The sequence below is a fragment of the Cimex lectularius genome, unplaced genomic scaffold (genome assembly GCF_000648675.2).
Source record: "Cimex lectularius strain Harlan isolate CLEC.00 unplaced genomic scaffold, Clec_2.1 scaffold167, whole genome shotgun sequence".
NCBI lineage: Eukaryota > Metazoa > Arthropoda > Insecta > Hemiptera > Cimicidae > Cimex > Cimex lectularius.
Genome location: NW_019392811.1, coordinates 635,626 through 656,423, shown reverse-complemented (window position 1 = coordinate 656,423; position 20,798 = coordinate 635,626). Strand labels below are relative to the sequence as shown.

General features: G+C 33.9%; 1 protein-coding gene across 5 annotated transcripts in view; it reads right to left on the bottom strand.

Moving 5' to 3' along the window:
* Positions 1-20,798, bottom strand: part of LOC106672446 (excitatory amino acid transporter 2) — an 82,094-nt gene that overhangs the window by 21,259 nt on the left and 40,037 nt on the right. For 3 of the 5 annotated variants that reach the window (XM_024228247.1, XM_014403885.2, XM_014403888.2), the window contains exon 2: positions 5,152-5,283. In XM_024228247.1, coding sequence (XP_024084015.1) covers positions 5,152-5,266 — 115 coding nt within the window. In that variant the 5' untranslated portion in view covers positions 5,267-5,283. Of the gene's footprint in view, positions 1-5,151; positions 5,284-8,709; positions 9,275-13,162; positions 13,301-20,798 lie in introns of those variants that run through there. The other 2 variants (XM_014403887.2, XM_014403886.2) reach the window with 2 other exon arrangements.

Below are 20,798 nucleotides of genomic sequence, written 5' to 3'. Positions count from 1 at the left end.
AACTTCCATGTCAAATTTATGATCCGTGACGTGAAATGTCCAAAGACCCGAGGGAAGAATGAACTTTTATTTGCATTAATATGGGAAAAGTTGAATGAAACCTTAGTATAGGTCGCGGCCCCTCGCGTGACCGTACCTTGTTCTTTATTGGAACTACAGCCGGCCTTTTCTACTGCACCCGTTGCGAAATCATGACCTGGGTCGATTCATGACCTCCCCTGTACGGTAAAACCTAAATCTGTAGTGACTAATCGCCAAGTACGTTTAATCTACGTTAGTTGAAGCATGTATTAGGACGAGGTTTTAACAAGCTAAAATATTTTACCCTATTTTACAACAAAAAGTGGAACGATTCTCCCAGCAGCTAACATGAGTTAACCTTTTTCAGCAATAAAATGCGTTCATATATCACTAATCGATTAATTTAATTATAATTTTAGCATTAGATAATAGGAATATTAAAGTGAAGATGCAGTAAAATCACATGCTTTTAGATTATTTGAAAAATTTATAGAAAGAAAATAAAATCCTCCATGGAGTTGTTTTGAAAGCAGCCATTGAACTTCAAGTAAAATTAAAATTTAAATTTGAAGACCCAATGTAAACCGACATTTTCTATTCTCCGTCTTGGTTGTTAAGAAGTAAAGAAGGATCCCTAATAATTGAACGTAGTTGACCAAACCTGGGTTAATTTATTTCAAAGTGGAAACTTCCAGGTGATTTAAAATATTACAATATTGCAATTATCATCTTATTGCACAAGCATATCTTACAAATTATCAACAAGCATATATCACTGATAGCTGAAGATGCCATGACATCACGCACGTCTCGGATTGTTTAAATTGTTTGAAATTCCAGGAAAGACCCTTGAAAATAAAAGATCCTCCATCAAGCGATGTTTGAGAGCAGCCACTGGTCTTTAAGCAAAATGAAACTTTAAACTGAAGTTTCACAACTATAAACCGGCGCTTTCAAGGCTTCATCAAGGATGTTAAAGAGTAAAACAAGATCAATAGAATCATCTTAAGAAACGTATCTCAGTATTAATCACCAAACATCAACCGGATTTACCAAAAGAATCATGTTCTGCCAAATTTACAAACTATGTTCTTTTTAGTGAGGTGATCCTACTTCAGTACTTGAAAGCTTACATTTTGTTCTTGCATAATAATTGCCAATTTCGGTTAAATCCAAAATAGAACTTAGGTAAAGTTGATGTCTGAGCTGGTTTACCGAATGAATCAGGTTCTGTTAAATTTACAAGGAAGGTTCCTTTTGGGCAAGTGATTCATCTTCAATACCTATGAGCTTACATGTAGGTTTTGCAGAATAATTGTTAGTTTCGGTAAAATTCTAAATAGAGCTGTAGTTTATTTTAAATAAACCTTGAAAAAATTGTTGGTGTTTAGTGACCTTTACTAAATGATTTTTTGGACCACTATCAACACGACAGACAAGAATGACATCTACCGGGAAAGAAACACTTTGAGCCCTGAAGATGATCTCAATAAAGATCGAAACGTTTACCAAAAGAACCAGGTTCTGCCACATTTCCAAACTTTGTTCTTTTTGGTCAGGTGATCCTACTTCAGTACCTAAGAGCTTACATGTTGTTCTTGCACAATAATTGCCAATTTCGGTTAAATCCCAAATATAACTTTAGGTCCTGCTGCATGTTGAAAAAAATGAATTTATCTCTATTCACCAAATTTGCCAAATGAATCAGGTTCTGCCAAATTTACAAACATTGTACTTTTTGGTCAGGTGATTCCACTTCAGTCCCCAAGAGCTTACATGCTCATTTTGCAGAATAATTTTTTGGTAAAATCCAACTTGGTACTGATTTATTTCTGACCAAACGCAGAATTGATATCTAGCAAATATAATTTTCCAAATGAATGCATGCAAATCTAATGCTAAATATACGAAAATTTCTTTTAACCAGTTGATTCAACTTCAAAACCTATGAAGCTCTCATGAAGCTTTTGCAGAATAATTGTTAATTTCGGTAAAATCCAAAATAGAACTGTATTTTTTTTTTTTTTTTTTGCACGTGGAAACAAGTTGATGTCTGAGCAACCAGGTTTACCGAATGAACCAGGGTCTGTTATATTTACGAGAAAGGTTCCTTTTGAGCAAGTGATTCAACTTCAAAACCTATGAGCTTACATGTAGCTTTTACAAACTAATTGTCAGTTTTGGTAAAATTCTAAATAGAACTGCAGTTTCTTAGAAACCTTGAAAAATGTTGATTTCTAGGCAACAAGGTTTACTGGATATATTAGATTAAATCAAATATACAGATAACATTTCTTTTGGCCACGTTTTTCAATATCAGCACGTATGAGCTTAAATGGTGATTTGGTGAAATTCAAAATAGAGCTAGGTTCTTCAGCACATTGAAAAGAATGAGTTGATGTTTGAACAATTAGTTTTATCAAATGAATCATGTTCAGTCAAATTTATAACGAAGGACCTTTTGGCCAGCGGATTCAACTTCGCAACTTAAGATCGTACATGCTTCTTTTGCAAAATAATTGCACATTTCGGTAAAATACCAAATAAAACTTTTACGTTCTTCTACATCTTGCAAAAAATTAGCTGGCGTCTGGTGAACCAGATTTACCAAATGAATCCGGTTCTGTCATATTTACAAAGAAAGTGTCCTTTGAGGTCAGGTGATTCAACTTGAGAGCTTACATAATAATCTTGCAGAATGATTTCGAAATGATACAAAAGAATCTCCAATTCGAAAAAAATGGATTATCAACATTTTTTGTCTACCAGCGTCCAGCCTCGACCTCAGTCTATCATTGAACAAATCATTCTTCTAGATTAATGCAAACTAAAGGAAAATAGTTGTTGGATGTTCAGGTTTTTGTTTACAAAAACAAGCAAGCTAAGGCTGCCACCACTATTTCAAAGAAAAATCCAGAAAACGCAACTTTTGTTTCTAGCCTACGAAAATTACAAAAGTTAGAGGTTTTAAAAATATGCTAAGATGGTAGCAATTCAACAGAAACTGAAAAAATTATGAACAAGAATTTTTTTAGCAATTCCATTGGAGGAAAACCTTTACTAGCTTATACGATAAGAGACTTCTTCTAAAATGCAAGAAAGAATTTTTTTTAAATATTAAATTATTCGAATATTGCCTTTTTGAAAGAAAATGTTAGATAACAGACCAAAGTTTCTCGAAAATTCTGCTAGTTATGACCATCCTTGCAAAAAGTCTCAGTGAAATGATTTACCTCAAACGTTTTGAAGATTTCAACTTCTTGAAAGGCGGTCAATCAGGTTTCAGCTTCAAAATAAACGGCATGTCAAAACTTATTTCGTTAAAAGATAATTAGAACAAACTTAAATTGCTACAGCCCACCTAGCCAGTCGTGTAATCTAAAGAACACTGAAAACACTTTAAACACAAAGGAAAATATTTATTGATAAAATTGAGCGATGTCTGATTGACAAAAATGAGATCAATATGTATAAAATAGTAATTTGAATTTTGATTCTGGGGAGAAATGAATTTTTAACGGAAGGAAAAAAGCAGTGAGGGGTTTCCCTGTATAAATCACTATTGGAGAAGTATATTTTCCAATACTGACTTTCTTTAAGCATGAAATATTGTATGACAGTACATTTTTGTTTAGTTTAAGTCGTTTTGTTTTTAGTTATTTCAATGTTTATTATTATGCGCATCATGAGGGTTGCTAATATTGTGAAATTTTTCTTATTGTGTTGTTTTTTATTTTTGTTGTTAATTAAGTATTTTACACTTAACCATAGAACTATGAGTAGTAATAGATTGATATTAAAGCAGCCCTCAGGGAAGAATAACGATTAGTCGAATCATCGATAATTTCACATAAAGCGCAGGCCCATATTTCAATTGAGGAACCTCGGGGCGGATGGAAACTTTCAACCCTTATGAATTTAGTTATCTCCAAACTCCAACCAATCGAAAATAATCCAGTGGCGAATACAAAGAATAAAAAAACCTGATATATTTTCTCCCTGAGTGTCAGCGTCGGCCGAGACATTTGGGATATTGAGTGATTAGCAAGAAGAGATGGTAAAAGGAGGGGAAAAAATTAAAAAAAAGGAAGTGTGGCAGGTTTTGATTCAAGCCGACCAAACCAGTTTACCGAGTACATATAGGGATCGTTAGTGAATGGGTCCGCCCACGTCTCAAGAATTCTCGCTTGCATTGTGAGGACCAAAAGTTGCAATTTTGGTTGATTGGATTTAATGACATATCCAGTTTGTTTGTACACTTTCAACAATACAAGTGGCAACCAGAGAAAATAGCAAATCTGTTTTTTTGCCTTTTCTTCAATTCCCTATGTTATTTGCAAATTATTAATAATTCAGATGTTTAAAAATGGAGAATTTATTAATAATTTTGAAACAAAATACATGATTTTACATTTGTAATTTTATTGAAAATAGTTTAATTTAAATAATAAACATATAATACCTAAATACACTTAAATTTCCTTATGTGAAGAAAGAAATCTACAATAAAAATATATAATAGTGACAAAATTGTTGAACTGCCGCCATTTATGATAAATAAATTGGTCTGCCATTCATATTAAAATTTATATTTACAGGGTTTTTTTTTTGCAAATTTTATACTTGAAAATTGAATTAAAAATGACTTGAAACAAATCTTTCCTTATACCTCTTAAGATAAGCAGTATTCATCAGCAAAATTAAACGTATTCGACTTGTTTATTTTCCCATTACCAGTTTATTAAAAATTTACAGAAAAGTTCCCGATGTAAAAAGAATGTGCTAGGTGTTGTAGAATATAAATTATATGAGTTATTTGCCGGTTCAGCAGAAAAAAAAATAAACCACCGAGTGTGTACAAAAGAGCACAGTTTTGTAAGTATGAAACAATTTCCCAACGGAATTTTCTGCGAGGGTCAGCATAAATTTTCTAATCTTTTCCAAGATAAAAAGTAAAAGTGGAGTAACCCCCTCCACGGAAAAAAACGGTTCTTTTAAGTCTAAAAAGCGTGCGTACGGTAATAACCGGATAAACAATGTGATAGAAGGGGTTTCGGTTATGCTACATGGTTTTAACATCGATTGCCGGTCTTAAGCCGGCCGAATAAACATAATTTGAAAGGAACTTACCAAGTGCCGCCCCGACGATTACGCCGAAAGCCGTGCAGAAGAGGAACAAATTGTCCTTGATCCATCGGTTGTACACGCTCTTCGGCGCCTTCGATTCCTGTTCTTCTTGTGCCATTCTCGTAAAGAGGTAATCTGGAAAAACAGGAGGACGGGACATGGCGTTAATCTGTCTTTCTCTCTACTACAGCTGAGCTGCTAGTGCGATTGCCGGCTGCTCGCGGTAGTGGGAGAACCTCTGCGCACGTATATCGATCCTATTTCCTCGTCGAAGTTCCCCTGACCTTAGCAGAGACCGGCTCCTCTTCTACTTTCTATCTGCCGGAGGTTCGGACCCGTCGGCGAATTAGTAGAACAATCACCCAAAAAATGTCAATTTTCGTCCGAAGGGTCCTTTCGGTTGAATGGCATCGGCAATCGCAATAGCACAAGCTGTCAACATATCCATCACCCTTTGCCGAGTCCTTCCTTTAAATATATTCAATTATTACTGTTTAAGCGAAAGCTACCAGTTTTACACTTTTTCAACTTCCATACTATAAAAATTTAAATTGCTTATATTTGGAAGGTGGCTAAGGGTGCAAAAGTACAAAAACTCTTACAATATAAAAACGCTCAGCTTTTCCCTCTTCATTACCCATGTAGAACTCAAATTCAAAGACAAGCTTTGGTACAAACATTACTTTTTTTATGCTTTTCGATTCCAATCACACTCTCCTCGCCCCAAAATGGTACCAACCATACATTTACTGTTAACAATCTATTTATGCTCCCAAAGGCATAAATAAAAAACCACACTACTTAAGAAAATGTACAAACTGATCAATGTAATCAGAAAGGATGGTTTTTAATTACTCTGCCAAATTGCACTTTGGGGTCGATGAGCTGTAGCCTGTAATTTGAATAAAATTGAATACTTCTGGTCCGCCTATTCTCGCTTCGGAGACAGAGCCATAAGGGAACAAAGGTGATAAATTGTACCAAACCACACTCAACGAATGCTCTGATGAAAGCAACTAGATCCTTGACAAAAAACCGAAAATACTTTTATCGATTTTATTTTGGCCGATTTGCACTCTCATCTATTTCAAATTGAAAATCACTATATGATTTTAGAATTTTAAAATTTCACAAACAACGTTTATGATTAAATTCGAAGGATTACAAACTTCGGTATGAATTTATCAGTACAGCATGCATCAGTAATTATAAAATCACGAATCATGATTTCATTTTCTAGATGATAAATTTGAAAATGACCTTTGAACAATTTTCGTTTAATTGTTCATCTTGGATAAGTAATAATAAACTTTACTTTTTGTTCTGTCATTTGATTCCATCAAACGGGATTAAGAGTGATTTTTAAAAAAAATAATTCTTACTTTTCTCTCGTCCAGCATCCAACCCCGATTTCGTCATTTTGAATAACCACGACTATGTTTATTTTTTCAGGCCAAAACATTCGAAATTTAGTACAACCAGGTTATTACTCATCCCTAAACACGCAGGTACAGGAGATCAAACAATAACACAAATATAGTGCACTATATCACTGAATAACATTCTAATCTTTTTCTGATTGGTTTTAAATCAAATGGTAAGATTATATTCAGTTAAATCGGTTGATGGAATTCACTAGTGTTTTGCTTGAATCTATCATCGAAGAAAAGGAATGGAGGACTACTCTTTCCAACAAAAGGAATAGGAATGGTAATTTGGTAAAATTATTTGACAACAAAAAAATTATAGAATTACACTCGATAATAGAGACTGCCTTTGAATCAGACATCCTTATCATTTCAGATAAAGTTCAGTTCTGTTCCATGCATCCAAAACCGCATAACCGACCATGTCAAAATATTTTGGCCATGGAGGACTAAAAAAGGCCGTTGATTGATTTTTAAAAGTAGGTTTTATTTATAGACTGGGACCCGACCCAAAAATCCTATGATTTATTTACAGTTTGACATTGCTACCCGACTGGAATCTAGCGTACATGTGGCTCAATTGCCTGTGGGAAAGTTGAAGAAAATTAAAACTCCCGGTCACAAAAGGCCAATAATGGTTTTTTTTAACGTTTCACCACAACTGATCCATATCGTTCACGGTACATTTCCATTTGTCATGTTTGGTATGTTTTGGACTGTTTGAACAAAACACAGTTCATGAAAGGCAAAAATCGTGTTTTAAAATATATTTAATCGATTCTTTAAAAAAAAAAGCTTTAAAATATAGCTTTAAAAAATAATTTAATTGTTTATTGTTAATTGAATCGTTTCATTAAAAAATTATTTAATCGTTTCTTTAAACATTATTTAGTTGTTATTTTAACAATTATACAACAGTTTCTTTAAAAATGATTTCATTTTTTTAAACAAATTGTTTGGTCGTTTCTTTTAAAAATAATTTAATTTAATCGGTTCTTCTTCAAAAATTATTGAATAGTTTAATTTTTCAAAATTATTTATCAGTTTCTTTGAAAAATGGCATGATCTCTCTTTTTAAATTTTGATTGTTTTTGATTAAATAATGATTTTGATTTTTAAAATTTAATTCTTTATTTCAAAAATGGTGTTTTGACATATTCTTGGATCAAATACACACTTTAAAAATGATTTGTTTCTTTAAAAAATTAAATAATAGTGTTAAAAAAATTGTTTTATCATTTTTTAAATTGTTTTATTATATATANATATATAGTTATAGTTATAGACTGTTGTATATAAAAAACAAATGAAGCCTAAAAAAATCGAATAAATATTTTAAAGAAACGATCAAACAGTTTCTTAAAAATATTTATTCGATTTTTTCATTTACTTTTATCTAAAACTGTATATCTATTATATACAACCAGTAGATTAGATTTAAATTTATGTACCCTTCGATTTTTATTTATTTTATTTTATTTTTTTAAGGAGAGTGCAACGGCAGTGGTTATATCAACCCTCAGGGTGCCCGTGTTTTGAAGAAAAGCCCATTTGTAAGTATGTCGGGTTCGAATGCAGGGCCGCTGGATTCGAACCCGAGACCTTTACTTTACTTTGATGAGCGCCGTGTCAACGCCTACCGTTGCGGCCACCGACGACCCCGAGTCGATTTATTAAAAATAATTTTAATTTTTTCTTCAAAATTGTTAAAGTGATTCTATAAAACAATATTTATTCATGTAGTTAAAAATTATTTTATTGTTTCTTTTCAAAAATGTTGAATCGATTCTTCAAAAATTATATACTCATTTTGTTAAAAATTATTGTAGTGTTTCTTCAAAATTATTAAATCAATTCTTTAAAAAAAAAAGTACGTAAACATAAATTTTAGCGCAAGAAGTGCTAAAAAGTTCCGTCAGGAATAATTGTATGAGGTGTGTGGTTTTTAACACGCTGTTGTAAACAATTTGTATATACACAAATCCGATATTTTTTAAATATTGTGAAATTAATATTATCTGTCAATTTAAAAACGTAATGTTCGGTTGGTTGTAGAAAAGCTAGAAGGACGGTGTACGTAACTTTACAAAGAGTATGTTAGTTAACAAAGTTTCCTAAAGTTAAATTTCCTCACCTGGTCTTATATCTCGTGTAAACAGAGGTTAATGGTTATAGTGCAGTTTCTCAAATTTGTACAACACTCGCGAACTTATGATTCACCTCAATCATGCAAAATTGAGACAATTTTTTGAGATTAAAGCAAAAGGTCAAACCCCAAAATACAAACACAAATATATGTTGGATAACAGAATTTCTTCCTAGACGTCTTCTTTGAACATTTTTCAAACTATCCAGCAGCCGTGTTTTAGTCGGAAAAATTCCTCTTGCAAAATGCGACTGGGACCACACAATCCGAATATGCTTGACCATAATTTCCAATGGGTATTTACTTTTTAAACACATGAATTTCTAAATCCCATCTGTCGTTCGTCGAACAAAAAACATTGTTCTTTTTTATTGATAGATTTTGAGCTCTGTATTATAACGTTTTACTTTCTCTTAGACGGCAAACACTTTCATGTGCTTCGTCAAACCTCATTAAGCGTGAAGCGCTTGAAAGTGTAAGTAAATCATAGGCAAACATAGGCGATTCATATAGTCTGAAAATCAGGGACTGTCATCACGAGTATTTGATGTGTGTATTTCCATAAAAGAAACATTAACATGAATTTCAAATACTTAGGAGGGTGATGTCGAGTATGCTGTGATAGGCTAGTAAGTTGAAAAGCGACGCTTATCTCTTATTTGCTCCACTTCTTCAAATTCGACTCAGGAGAAAAAAGATAAGGGATTCTTGCTCAGCGAATTTAATCCCATTGTGCAAAAAAGGCCAGGTAGTTTAGTTTTTTAACACGACAACGAGGAAGCTATAATGCCGAAGGTGTTAAGTCATCTAAAAAATGTATTTGTGTATAACGTGTAGAAATGTGTGGTGTTTAGTGACCGTTAATCAATGATTATTTGGAGATCGTTTGATGCGGTCTGGTGTGACGTAGGTTTTAGAAAAACATTTTCTTTATAACGTTTCGATCTTTATTGAGATCATCTTCAGGGCTCAAAGTGTTGGTTTTCTGCGTAGTTGTGACATTCTTGGGTGTTTTCTGTTGTGAGTGCCCCAGGGCACGATCTCCAATTAGTCAAATATAACTTAAGTGAAGAAAACAGCATAAATAACATAGCTTTTTTGGACATTTAACTTTAGGTACAATCAGTTTTATTATTGTGAAAAATAAAGCATACTTTTTTCTAATTTTAACACCTTTTATTGGGATTTTATGTGAGTAACTGGCAAAAATAAGTGGCAATATTTCACAATGATCATCGCAATAAAAGTTGATGAAAAGTTTGGAAAAGTTGAATTTGGGCCTTAACATAATCACCCCACTTATTTTAAATTTAGCAGAAATTGAATGTAATTCTGTTACAATAAAGTATACATAAGTTTTGGTTTTGTGTGAATTGAAATAGTTTTTAAAAAGAACACTATTTATTACACGACAATACAATACAAAATTGGAGTAACAAATTCCAATTAGGGAATTTTCGGTCTTAACTCGATGAAAGCACAGAGTGGATTCTATTAAAAATATTAGTATTAACAAAGCTTGAGGGATGTAACGAAGGAGGGGTTTGTTGGTGATGAACACGTGCAGATGTGAAAAGGGAGGAATGTGAAGGGTTGCAATAGATAAGGGTCGAGCGTGTATAAAACACACACACACACACACACACATACANTAAAAAAATCTTCTGTTTTACCCTTTCAAAATTTTTGAAATTAATTTTTTCAGGATGTATTTGCATCAGTATAAAAATCCTTCAAAATAAATACTCCTGATATAATCCTATTGTCTATTTTTTTTAATATAAAATTTTTAGTGCTTTCATTTGATTAATGGGAAACTTTGAATTTTTGGTTTGCCATGCTGGTCCTTCTTACCTCGCTGGTTTCGTCTGCCATGGCAAGTATTATAATAAACAACATTACAAAAAAAAAAAAAACAACTAGTATTCGACAAGAAAAACATTTATCAGACGATTACACTTCAGTTAAAAACAACGATGACTATAGTCAATAACAAGACTCAGACACCATAGCAAACGTTCAAACGCAACGAGAACAAAACAAGAACAAAGCGGATAGGGCAATCTCACATGAGCCATACTCGCAAAAGTATTTGTAGTAAACCTTGAAAAAAATAGCTTCCGATTTACCAAAACACATAATTACCCACATGTTATGATATTTATACTTGTAACAACAAAATGTCCTAAAAATACTGACACAAAAACGAAACATTAACAATAGAAATAGAAAGCTAAAACAACATAAACTATTATAAAACCACCGCTGACGACGAAATAGCGACACTACTCTGACAGATCAAACAAGTAAGGCCAAGTGGACAAATATTCGCAAACCATCAAATAAAGTCCAATCAAACATGAATCATAGCCTTGTCTAGTACAGATCTTTTTTATGAGGATTAATTCGGAAAATAGATAACCACATTATCATATTGCGTGCAGGAATGACATCCGATATGAGAATTGTGCTTGAGCAGGGAAGCTAATATTTGGATCCCCTGTTCCGATTTTTCAAGCAAACAACCGTTTTATTATACATAGTACTTGATAATTCATTTTGTACGGGTTTTGTTTGTGAATATTGAGTTTGAGTGTATTTATTAGCATGAACCTGTGGCCGAATACTGAATACCCATCGACCCTCAATTAGATTAGTTATTCAGTATGTGTAAAGGGTACTGGAAGAACATCGAGCACTCCACTACCATACTTAAATAACTAGGAAGGGTAAGTTTAAGGTCAGAAAGACTCGGCTTTCTTACGACTTGGTCTATGCAATATTGTGCAATCTTCAATAAGTACGGCTTTATTAGATGTTCCGGTGTGTATCCTTCAGACCTTAACTTTTCTTTCCCCATGAATATGAATCTCAGCCTGCATAGGCCTTCGCACCAAAAAAGGACATGTTCCTCTGTTTATTCTTCTTCTTCCTGGCTATAACTGCACAGGCTTGTTTCTACATATACCTCTTCAATCAGTGCACTATCATTCGACTTTTAACGCATCGTCGGCTTAGTCGTTTAACCGTTAGCTTCTGTTTGTCCTTTGATCAACTTTTCGTCTCTGTCCTGGAATACAATCCGATTGAACAAATACATTGTTTGTTGTACGTGCGTTTTGGGCAATGCTGCAAAAGGGTTCAGGTCTGATAGATGGATCTTTTCTTGATCAGTCTATCGGCCTCCCCGTTGCCTCCCTGCCCTGTGTACTCTGGTACCCAAACTGTCAAACAGTGCCTTGATGCAGTCCCAAACTGCTCTGGACTTTAGGGCCGATGAGACAGTTGTCCTTAGTGCCACCTGAACGTCCGAGCAGATAAAAATAGGAAAGAATGTATTTAATAATAAATGGAAGTATTATGTATCTAGCGTTAAAAACTGTATGCGTTGCGGGCTGAAATTATCTAGCTGTTGACAGTCCCTGAAACCGGAACACCTATAACCTCGGTCTGACTTCTGACTGCCATAAACCGAAGAAGGCGTGATAAACCTCTTCTAAACACAACAATTTTGGATTTCTGTAGGTTCACAGAAAATCATATTGATTATTTGTGATTATTGTTTATTCAACAGGCCCATTATCTTTTGATAAACTGACTTAATTATTGATTTAGTGCCGTGTCTGGTTGTCGGCAACACAAAAGCGCAAATGATTCATAATCCTGAAAGACGTTTGACCTGAGTTATAATGCCTCATATCATCCTAAGCATTATTTATACCACGTCTATCGATCGAATTTGTTTAACGTAAGATACTTCATATCGATTATAATACGTGAGCGCCGACTGGGAAATAAGAAAAACAAAACAGTACAAAATCGATATATGGAACGGTACCAGTTATTTACATTTCACCTTAAATGGCCCGGTTATGAATGGAGCCGCTGATACTAATCGTATCCTAATTTCCTTTCCCGTTTTGAGTTATGGCTCTTTTCTTGGCACAACTTGACGAAGTAACTAACAAAATCTGCATTAATAATTTATTTGACAATTGACTCTGATTATTTTTTTCACGTTCGAGATAATTTAATATACTAAGTGGTATTGAACTAATATCATTACTCAAACAAATTATCATAAAATGTATGCATAAGAAATTAATTTTCCCGTCATTCGTTTTTAAACATCAAATACGCAGCCTATTTTCATGATTTTTTTACAATTAAATGAGTAGGCTTTTAACATGAAATCATTGTATACATGTTAGGCTTTCTTATAATCTACTTATTTTTATAAAAAGGAAAGTCAGATTGTCATTATATGACGATATATTTCAAGTTAAAAATTACTGATAATCTTAAGCAGACGACAAACTTTTATTTGCTTTTTCCATTAACCACAGTGAGAGGCCGTGAATGAGGACATCGAAAAATGATATATGTTTAAATCAACGTATAAGTGTGATTGTCATCGAAGGATGGTTGGCATATTGATTACCAGACGATCATGGTGCCATCGGCGCTTTAATTGCCTCGTGAAATTTTCAGGGAGAGTTGGATGCGATAGATTTCTAATGAGCTGATTAATATGTCGGCCGTAAAGATAGTAAAGAGGAGTGGACATTAGATACTCCCCTCGGAAACACCTGCAAGGATAAAAAAGTGAAGATTAGGTATTTTTATTTGGTGGTCGTGAGATGCGGTCTGGTGTGACGTAGTTTTAGAAAAACATTTTCTTTGTCGTGCCAAGGTTTCGATTTTTATTGAGATCATCTTCAGGGCCTGGGATTTATAAACATTGTTTAAATTTTACAACTACGTGTAGGGTGTGAAAAAAATGAATTTATACAATCCTAGAAAATTTTAGATTACAAAAATGAATTTACACAATACTAGAAAATTTTAGATTAAAAAAAATTATACAGTGCTAGAAAATTGTAGATTAAAAAAATGAATTTATACAATGCTCGAAAATTTTAGATTAAAAAAATGAATTTATACAATGCTAGAAAATTTTAGATTAAAAAAATGAATTTATACAATGCTAGAAAATTTTAGATTAAAAAAATGAATTTATACAATGCTAGAAGATTTTAGATTAAAAAAAACGAATTTATACTATGCTAGAAGATTTTAGATTACAAAAATGAATTTATACAATACTAGAAAATTTTAGATTAAAAAAAATTATACAGTGCTAGAAAATTGTAGATTAAAAAAAATGAATTTATACAATGCTAGAAAATTTTAGATTAAAAAAATAAATAATTTATACAATGCTAGAAAATTTTAGATTAAAAAAATGAATTTATACAATGCTAGAAGATTTTAGATTAAAAAAAAACGAATTTATACTATGCTAGAAGATTTTAGATTAAAAAATGAATTTATACAATGCTAAAATTTTAGATTAAAAAAATGAATTTATACAATGCTAGACACATCTACACGAAAAACAAACATTTTGAGTGAGTACAAATACTTTGATTGAATCTAAAATTTTCTAGTATTATATAAATTCATTTTTTTCACATTCACATGTATTTATAAAATTGAAACAATGTTGACGAATCCCAGGCACTGATGATGATCTCAATAAAAATCGAAACCTTGGCACGAAAATATTTTGCTAAAACCTACGACACACCAGATCGCATCTCATGTTCTCCAAATAATCATTAAGTAACGGTAACTAAACACCATACATTAGGTATTTTTTCAAGATTGTCATAACATTGTGAAATCCATCGGAACGATGTGGCAAAAATAACATTATCCTAAAATGAAGCAAAATTTTATAAATAATTGTATTAAATACCAAACAGCCAATAATATTTGTAAAGCTAGACATATCAGAAATACGGTTGATCTATTTTCAACACAAAAAATAAACAGTAGTTATATTTTAAACAGTCCTGTTTGAAAACATAAATAAACAGTTTTAAAATCGTTTAGTTAATATAGTTCAACATCACCACATCAATAGTACTAGTAGTACCTAATCACAGAGCACAGTTTGGGAACCATGTTGTAGGTTACATACATGAACTGGTAACAACCATAAAAAGAAAATTTAAGGAACTATCGAATTGAAAGCTAAATCACTGAAACATAAAAAGATAGTGTAAGAAAATAAGTTTAAATAACGCTAACAAAAGATCTTTCATGCCCTTCACAAGAAGGAGAAAGGTAAACCTAAAACACACACTTTGAAAGTTAAAATCAAGACCTTTTCTAAAGAAACTAATACCTTAACAAAGGCTCAAGAGAGAAGTCATTTAGGCAACATATTAAATAAGGCCAATGCACTACTAAACATTGGCCAGAGATTATGCTGCAAAATCTGAAGAACAAACCCCAGATGGCGTATTGGTTATATACCACTGCGATCAAACACTTCGTCACAGATGGTGCTCTAGTATAGTGGCCAAAGACGCAATAAAACAAACTGTCTACAAAAAAATAACTTGTTTTTACACAACAGGGACATTGCATACTTGTTCAACACAGCGATAAAAATCGCATTCCATTTCCTAGGAAACAAACAGGCTGTCGAACTAAGTAGCCAAAAATGGGGTTTTCACCCTTGGGTCGAAAACCAAGGAGCTCCGGAGACCTTGCTAAAGTTGTAGCTGAAAATTGACTCGAAAAAGAAAGAATCAAGAATTGGACAAAACCACCAGGTATGAGGCAGACTAAGAGATTTATAAATCTTTTTTAAAAAAAGGCGTAATTTAGGCAGGTTGGTAAGTAATGATGTTTATTCGTATTTTTTTAATTTGGAATCTTTTTAATCTTGGACTAGTCCCAACTATTTTATAAACTGAAGTTTATGCAGTCCAAATCTGTCCGGTGAAATTGATAAAGAAGAAAATGAAAGGTACACGTACATACTTTTGGTCATCCAGGCTGTTATAAAGCACTAAATGTTTATGCTTTTAACTCAAAACTACTCTGGGAGTGCTGAAATTGCGTAATGGCTATAGGACAACAAAACAAGGTTATCTTAAGTTGGTTTCCAGGACGCAAGTATGAAAGGAAAGAACCAACAAGACAAAGAAGTGGGAGCTCTCTCATCCACGGGATAACCACTGCTAAGCACCGGAAAGTGGGCTCAGGTTGGAGCTGGAAAACTGTCTGGAGAAAGAAAGGCTCAAGACCTGAACAAAAGCGACAGGTTATGATTTAAAAATCTTTCAAAAAGGAAGGTGGAACATGTTCCTCTCTCTCAACGGCAAGGTGTGAGAAAAATGATGAGGAAAGCCGAGAAACAGCCGAGTGTCTTGAAAGATACTAGAGACATTGGCATATATCTTTTGGAGAGTCAACTTCGGTAAGGCGATTTTCCCACAAGGAAAAGTATGCGAAGAGGCACCGAGGAAAATGCTTAGTTTTGTGGGAAGAAAGTGCATTTTCCAAAATATGATTTTAATCATAGTGGTTCCTTAATTAGATCTATACATTGCAGAAAAAGAAAATGTTGGAATCCTTGCTTGACCTTCCCACAAAAACATTGGGTTGACTTGTGTTGGAACAGCAATGGGCTTAGAACGCTCCCTTGAAGTCTGAACGAACTACCGCCAACTCTAGAATTTGAAGTGAAAAAAAAACTGCCTAGATTTTTTAATAAACTAGGCGATTGCAAATAATGATTGACTTTGTATAGACTAATTTGACCATGCTCAGTCCCTCATGAATAATTAATAATTCAGAATTATCATAAAGCCATCGAGTTTTTACTGACTTTACGGACGGAATTGACGGAATTTCTAAGAAGAGACCTTTATTAAGCGACGTCGGAATTCCTTTGCCAGGGGTTGGTTAACGATTGAAAAGTCAAGTACTGCGCCACATAAGCGTGGTGTCGAGACGCACAACCCGATTTCCCTAAATCTCGCAACATCCTCGCCGTTTCCGAGAAGTCGGGTGCGGAAATGCGACTCGCGGAAATAAAATAACGTTGGCGCGTAATAGAAATAAATAGAGACGTTTGACCCCACCCCTTGTACTTTATATATCAAAAGGTGTGGGCGCCAGAGGCAACGACCCCCCACGATAGCCGGAAAAAGATTGGGCACAAACGATAGATAATTTGTGGAACAAAGTACAATTAAAAGAGAAATATTCATTTTTTTAAAAAAACAAGTGGTCTAACATTCATTCCTGCGACATAAAGCCTGGAAAATACTACAAACCACAAACAAACACAAAAAACGAAAAATTCATCTATTCAATACAATATGTATATATCACTAGAAAAATAGAAAATTGCTTTAAATTAATCCATATATACTTTATATTAAGTCCAGTTTGTGTGATCAAATTTATTTAACATATATATTTTTAGCTTGCAATCACCTATGATGTTAAAACTTAAAATTAGGTTTCTTATTATTCCATAAGTTAGCTTAGGGTTTTTCCCTTTTGGCAACTTGTCATTGCCTATTTCTAGCCCTTTACGTAACGCCTTGTTGGTCACGTACCAACAGGGTTTTGCAAATATACCTTCAGTCATTTTACGTAAACAATTATTAGGGTATATTGCTAAAAAAATATGATTTTGTTCAAGCGGTGATCTGTTGTTTTTGTATCTTCAGTAATTCTATTGTCCTGAGACAATTAATTGTTATGCATATTAGGTTACCTTTCAGCTTATTTTCGACGATAATTATGGCTTTTTTGTCCAGGCAATCATCTGGACAAAGACAAAAGCTTACGTTAAAACATCTAGAATTGTTGTTTTGTATTTTTGAGCAAAATTACATAAGGCGTTAGTAATTTAATTGTAATTTGGGCTGTCTTTATGTTGACTAATAATGTCCCACTATAAAACTAGAGTCACTATATTTGATGCTGTTTCTACATAGTTTGTGCAGTCAACATGTCATGTTTTGGATCATCACTACGATGTAGTTGAGGAATTCTAGGGATCAAGGGTTATTTTATTTCAATTAAATTATTTTTTTTATTTATGGTCTTGGTTGAGATGAAAAAGTTAGTGTCACGAGTGGGATTCGAACCCACGACCTTCGGCTAAATACGCCGTTACTCAGACCACTTGAGCTCTCGTGACTTCTGAAGTCAAGTTCAAGTGGTTCGAGTAGCGGCGTATTGAGCCGAAGATCGTGGGATCGAATCCCACTCGTGACACTAACTTTTTCATCTCAACCAAGACCTTGGATAAAAAGAATAATTAACTGAAATAATTAATATTGTCAATTATGACCGCTAAACATATATGGATTGACATAGTTGTTTTACAGTTACCTGTTGTATATACAGACATCTACTTATTGATGGAATGCACACTGAGAATTTACATAAATTATGCCCTTAAAGTTAATATCTTTCATTCCCATCTCCCAAAAATTACTGCCCTTGTTATATAAAAAGCAATAGTTCAGGATTTCACATTGCCATTTTATTTAGCAAATATTCCACCCACAAAATTTAAAAATCAATAATATCCGAGATTGGAAACCAATCTAGATTACTCGCAAAAATCAGTGTTCGACTTCAAAGGTCTGTGGGGCTTGCTCCCCTTTATCTTAATCATACAGCTACATATTGCTAATTTGTTTCTGATCTGAATAGATATCTGAATTTGGGTGATCTGCTGTGGTTGGGTAAAATTGGGTGCGAGCTAATATTGATAAACTACCTGAACGGAACGTTCCTCCGATTTATGCTCTCTCTATAACGCTAGAGTCGAGGAAGGGGTGTCCTCCCTCGTTAAATGCTTCAAATTAAAAGAAATGGTTTGCTCCACATAATTAAATATCTTTAAGTAATGAAAATGACATCTGAATGGATTTAATGAACTACGCAATTCGCAAATGTGGTTTTAATCAGAAAAATTTCAGAAGAAATGTGTTAAAGAGTCTAATTTTATTTGTGAAAAGAAATTGACAAGATTTGTCCATGTTGTTTCTTTCGGCTTGATGAACCTAAATTTGATCGTAACGTTCTTTTGATACGTTAGACGGGTTTCAGTATTTCGCCATTATCAGTGTGTTTGCATACAACAGAATAAACAATGATTGTGAAATGTACATCTGACAGACCAACCCAGCGAGGATAGACAGACCAAAATTATCGACCAAAGGGACCAATGACCATAGGGGGGGGGTTATAAACAAATTTCGAGAAAATCAAGATCATGAGAATAAACAAATATATAGACCTAGAATTAATAATAGATGAAAAACGTGTTAAGGAAGTGGAAGAATTTGTGTATTTTTTCAATGGACTTATATTTTTACAAATTAGTTAGATTCCATGTTCATTAATATTCTCAGTATTCATATTTTGTAGGAAGGCGAACGTGAAAGAAAATTTCAGGGTCGACGGGGGAATCGAACTCACGACTGCGGGGAATTTCTGTATTTAGAACAAAGTAAAAATAATTCTCCTCATACAGGGGGGCTGAACCTCCAATTACTAGTTGGGTTTCGCGGACAAGGGGGTCAAACCATTTTACAGTACATTTTTTGTGCTAACATTAATTGTAAAAAACCATGTGCTCTGCCGGGATTCGAACCCAGAACCGCCAGCGTGGCAAATACGAGTAGGGCGCCCTAACCAATCAAGCTGCTACCGTTACGTGGAAAGGGTGGCGGCAATCGAGAAACAGAATTCATCGCACGGCGGAATGAAGCCATCAAGCAAGCGGTAGCCACACCAAAATCTTCGACAACGTTAAAAATATTGACCCATAGCCGACTTTTTACAGAAAATACAAGACTTCGAAAAACCATACTTAATGAAAAGATAGAATGGCGTTGATATGTGCCTAGAGAAGCCTAAACATTACATTTGACAAATATCTTTCAAGCCGAACTGCAAGCAATACTATACATGTGAACATGAAATAAATAAAAAGGATATCAAAGTGCAACAGTAATAATGCTTTCAAAGAGTCTGGCTGCTCTATAGGCTCTCCAAGCTTACGAGATCAAGACAAAGTAGCCTGGAACTAAGAGAATAACTTAAAAACAGGGGTCTCGAAATAGCCCATCGCTAAGCATGTCCTCATGGTCCTAAATCAATTTTTTAGCATAACCTATAGTCACATAAAAAAAAGAAATGAAATCTTTGGTTACTTAAGAACACAGTAAATACTGGGAACATTAGCCTGGCACAGGCAAAAAATACTACTCGCAAAACAACCCGATGTGAGAAAAGTTAAACGTGGAACTATCAACAGTTGACCCTTGTCGATTATGTCTAGAAGAGAGAGAGAGAGACCATGTTATCAGACCAGAGATGCAACTGCCCTACAGTAACTAGGAAAAGTCTATGGTACTTGGAAAAACCGTTCTTGGGCTATATATACCTTACCCCTGAAAAAAAAATTTTTATTCACAAAACAAAGGAAAATCGTTCGACAAATCCAGAACGGCATAGTAGAGGAAAGAAGAAATCGCTTCCACTCCACATGAGATAAAATTGGATATTCCAAAAGTGACAAACGAAATAAAATGGAAACAGGTGGACATGTTATATGGCTTTATGAATTACATATCATCAAGTGTAGAACATTTGTAGTAATCCATATAAAAAAAAAAAAAAAAAAAAAATCCATATATGTTTAGAGGTCATAATTGACCATATTAATTATTTCGAAGAAGTAAGAAGTATTTGTAGTAATTGTGTGATATTAATTCCTGAGGGATAGGGAGAGTTTGAATGAAGTTCCAGGGGCGACGGTGGGAATCGAACCCACGACCGCGGTGTCTAAGAGCCGAGAGTCTAACAGTGTGTTGGGCTGGTGCCAAAATAATGCACGTTTTGAAAAGTCAGTAAATTTTTATATATTTTAAAAAAATGTATGCGAAATATTTTCCATCATAATCTATACATCTTTACCAACGAGTGTGTGTAAGCTTTTATTCCGCTTACATAAAAATTTTTACTTCTACTCACATCAAAATCTTGGAAGGCGTTTTCGGCTTCTCCGCGTTCTCTAAAAATTTTATCCCATAAGAAATGATGAAAATGCCTAAAAAAGTGGAAGTCCGTAAGCGAGAGGTCCGTTGAATGCAGAGGGTGCAGTAATAGTTTCATACCCTAAGTCCTCAAGTTCCCTAAGGGTTTGCATTGCGACATGTGGCCTGGCGTTGTCGTGAAGAAGA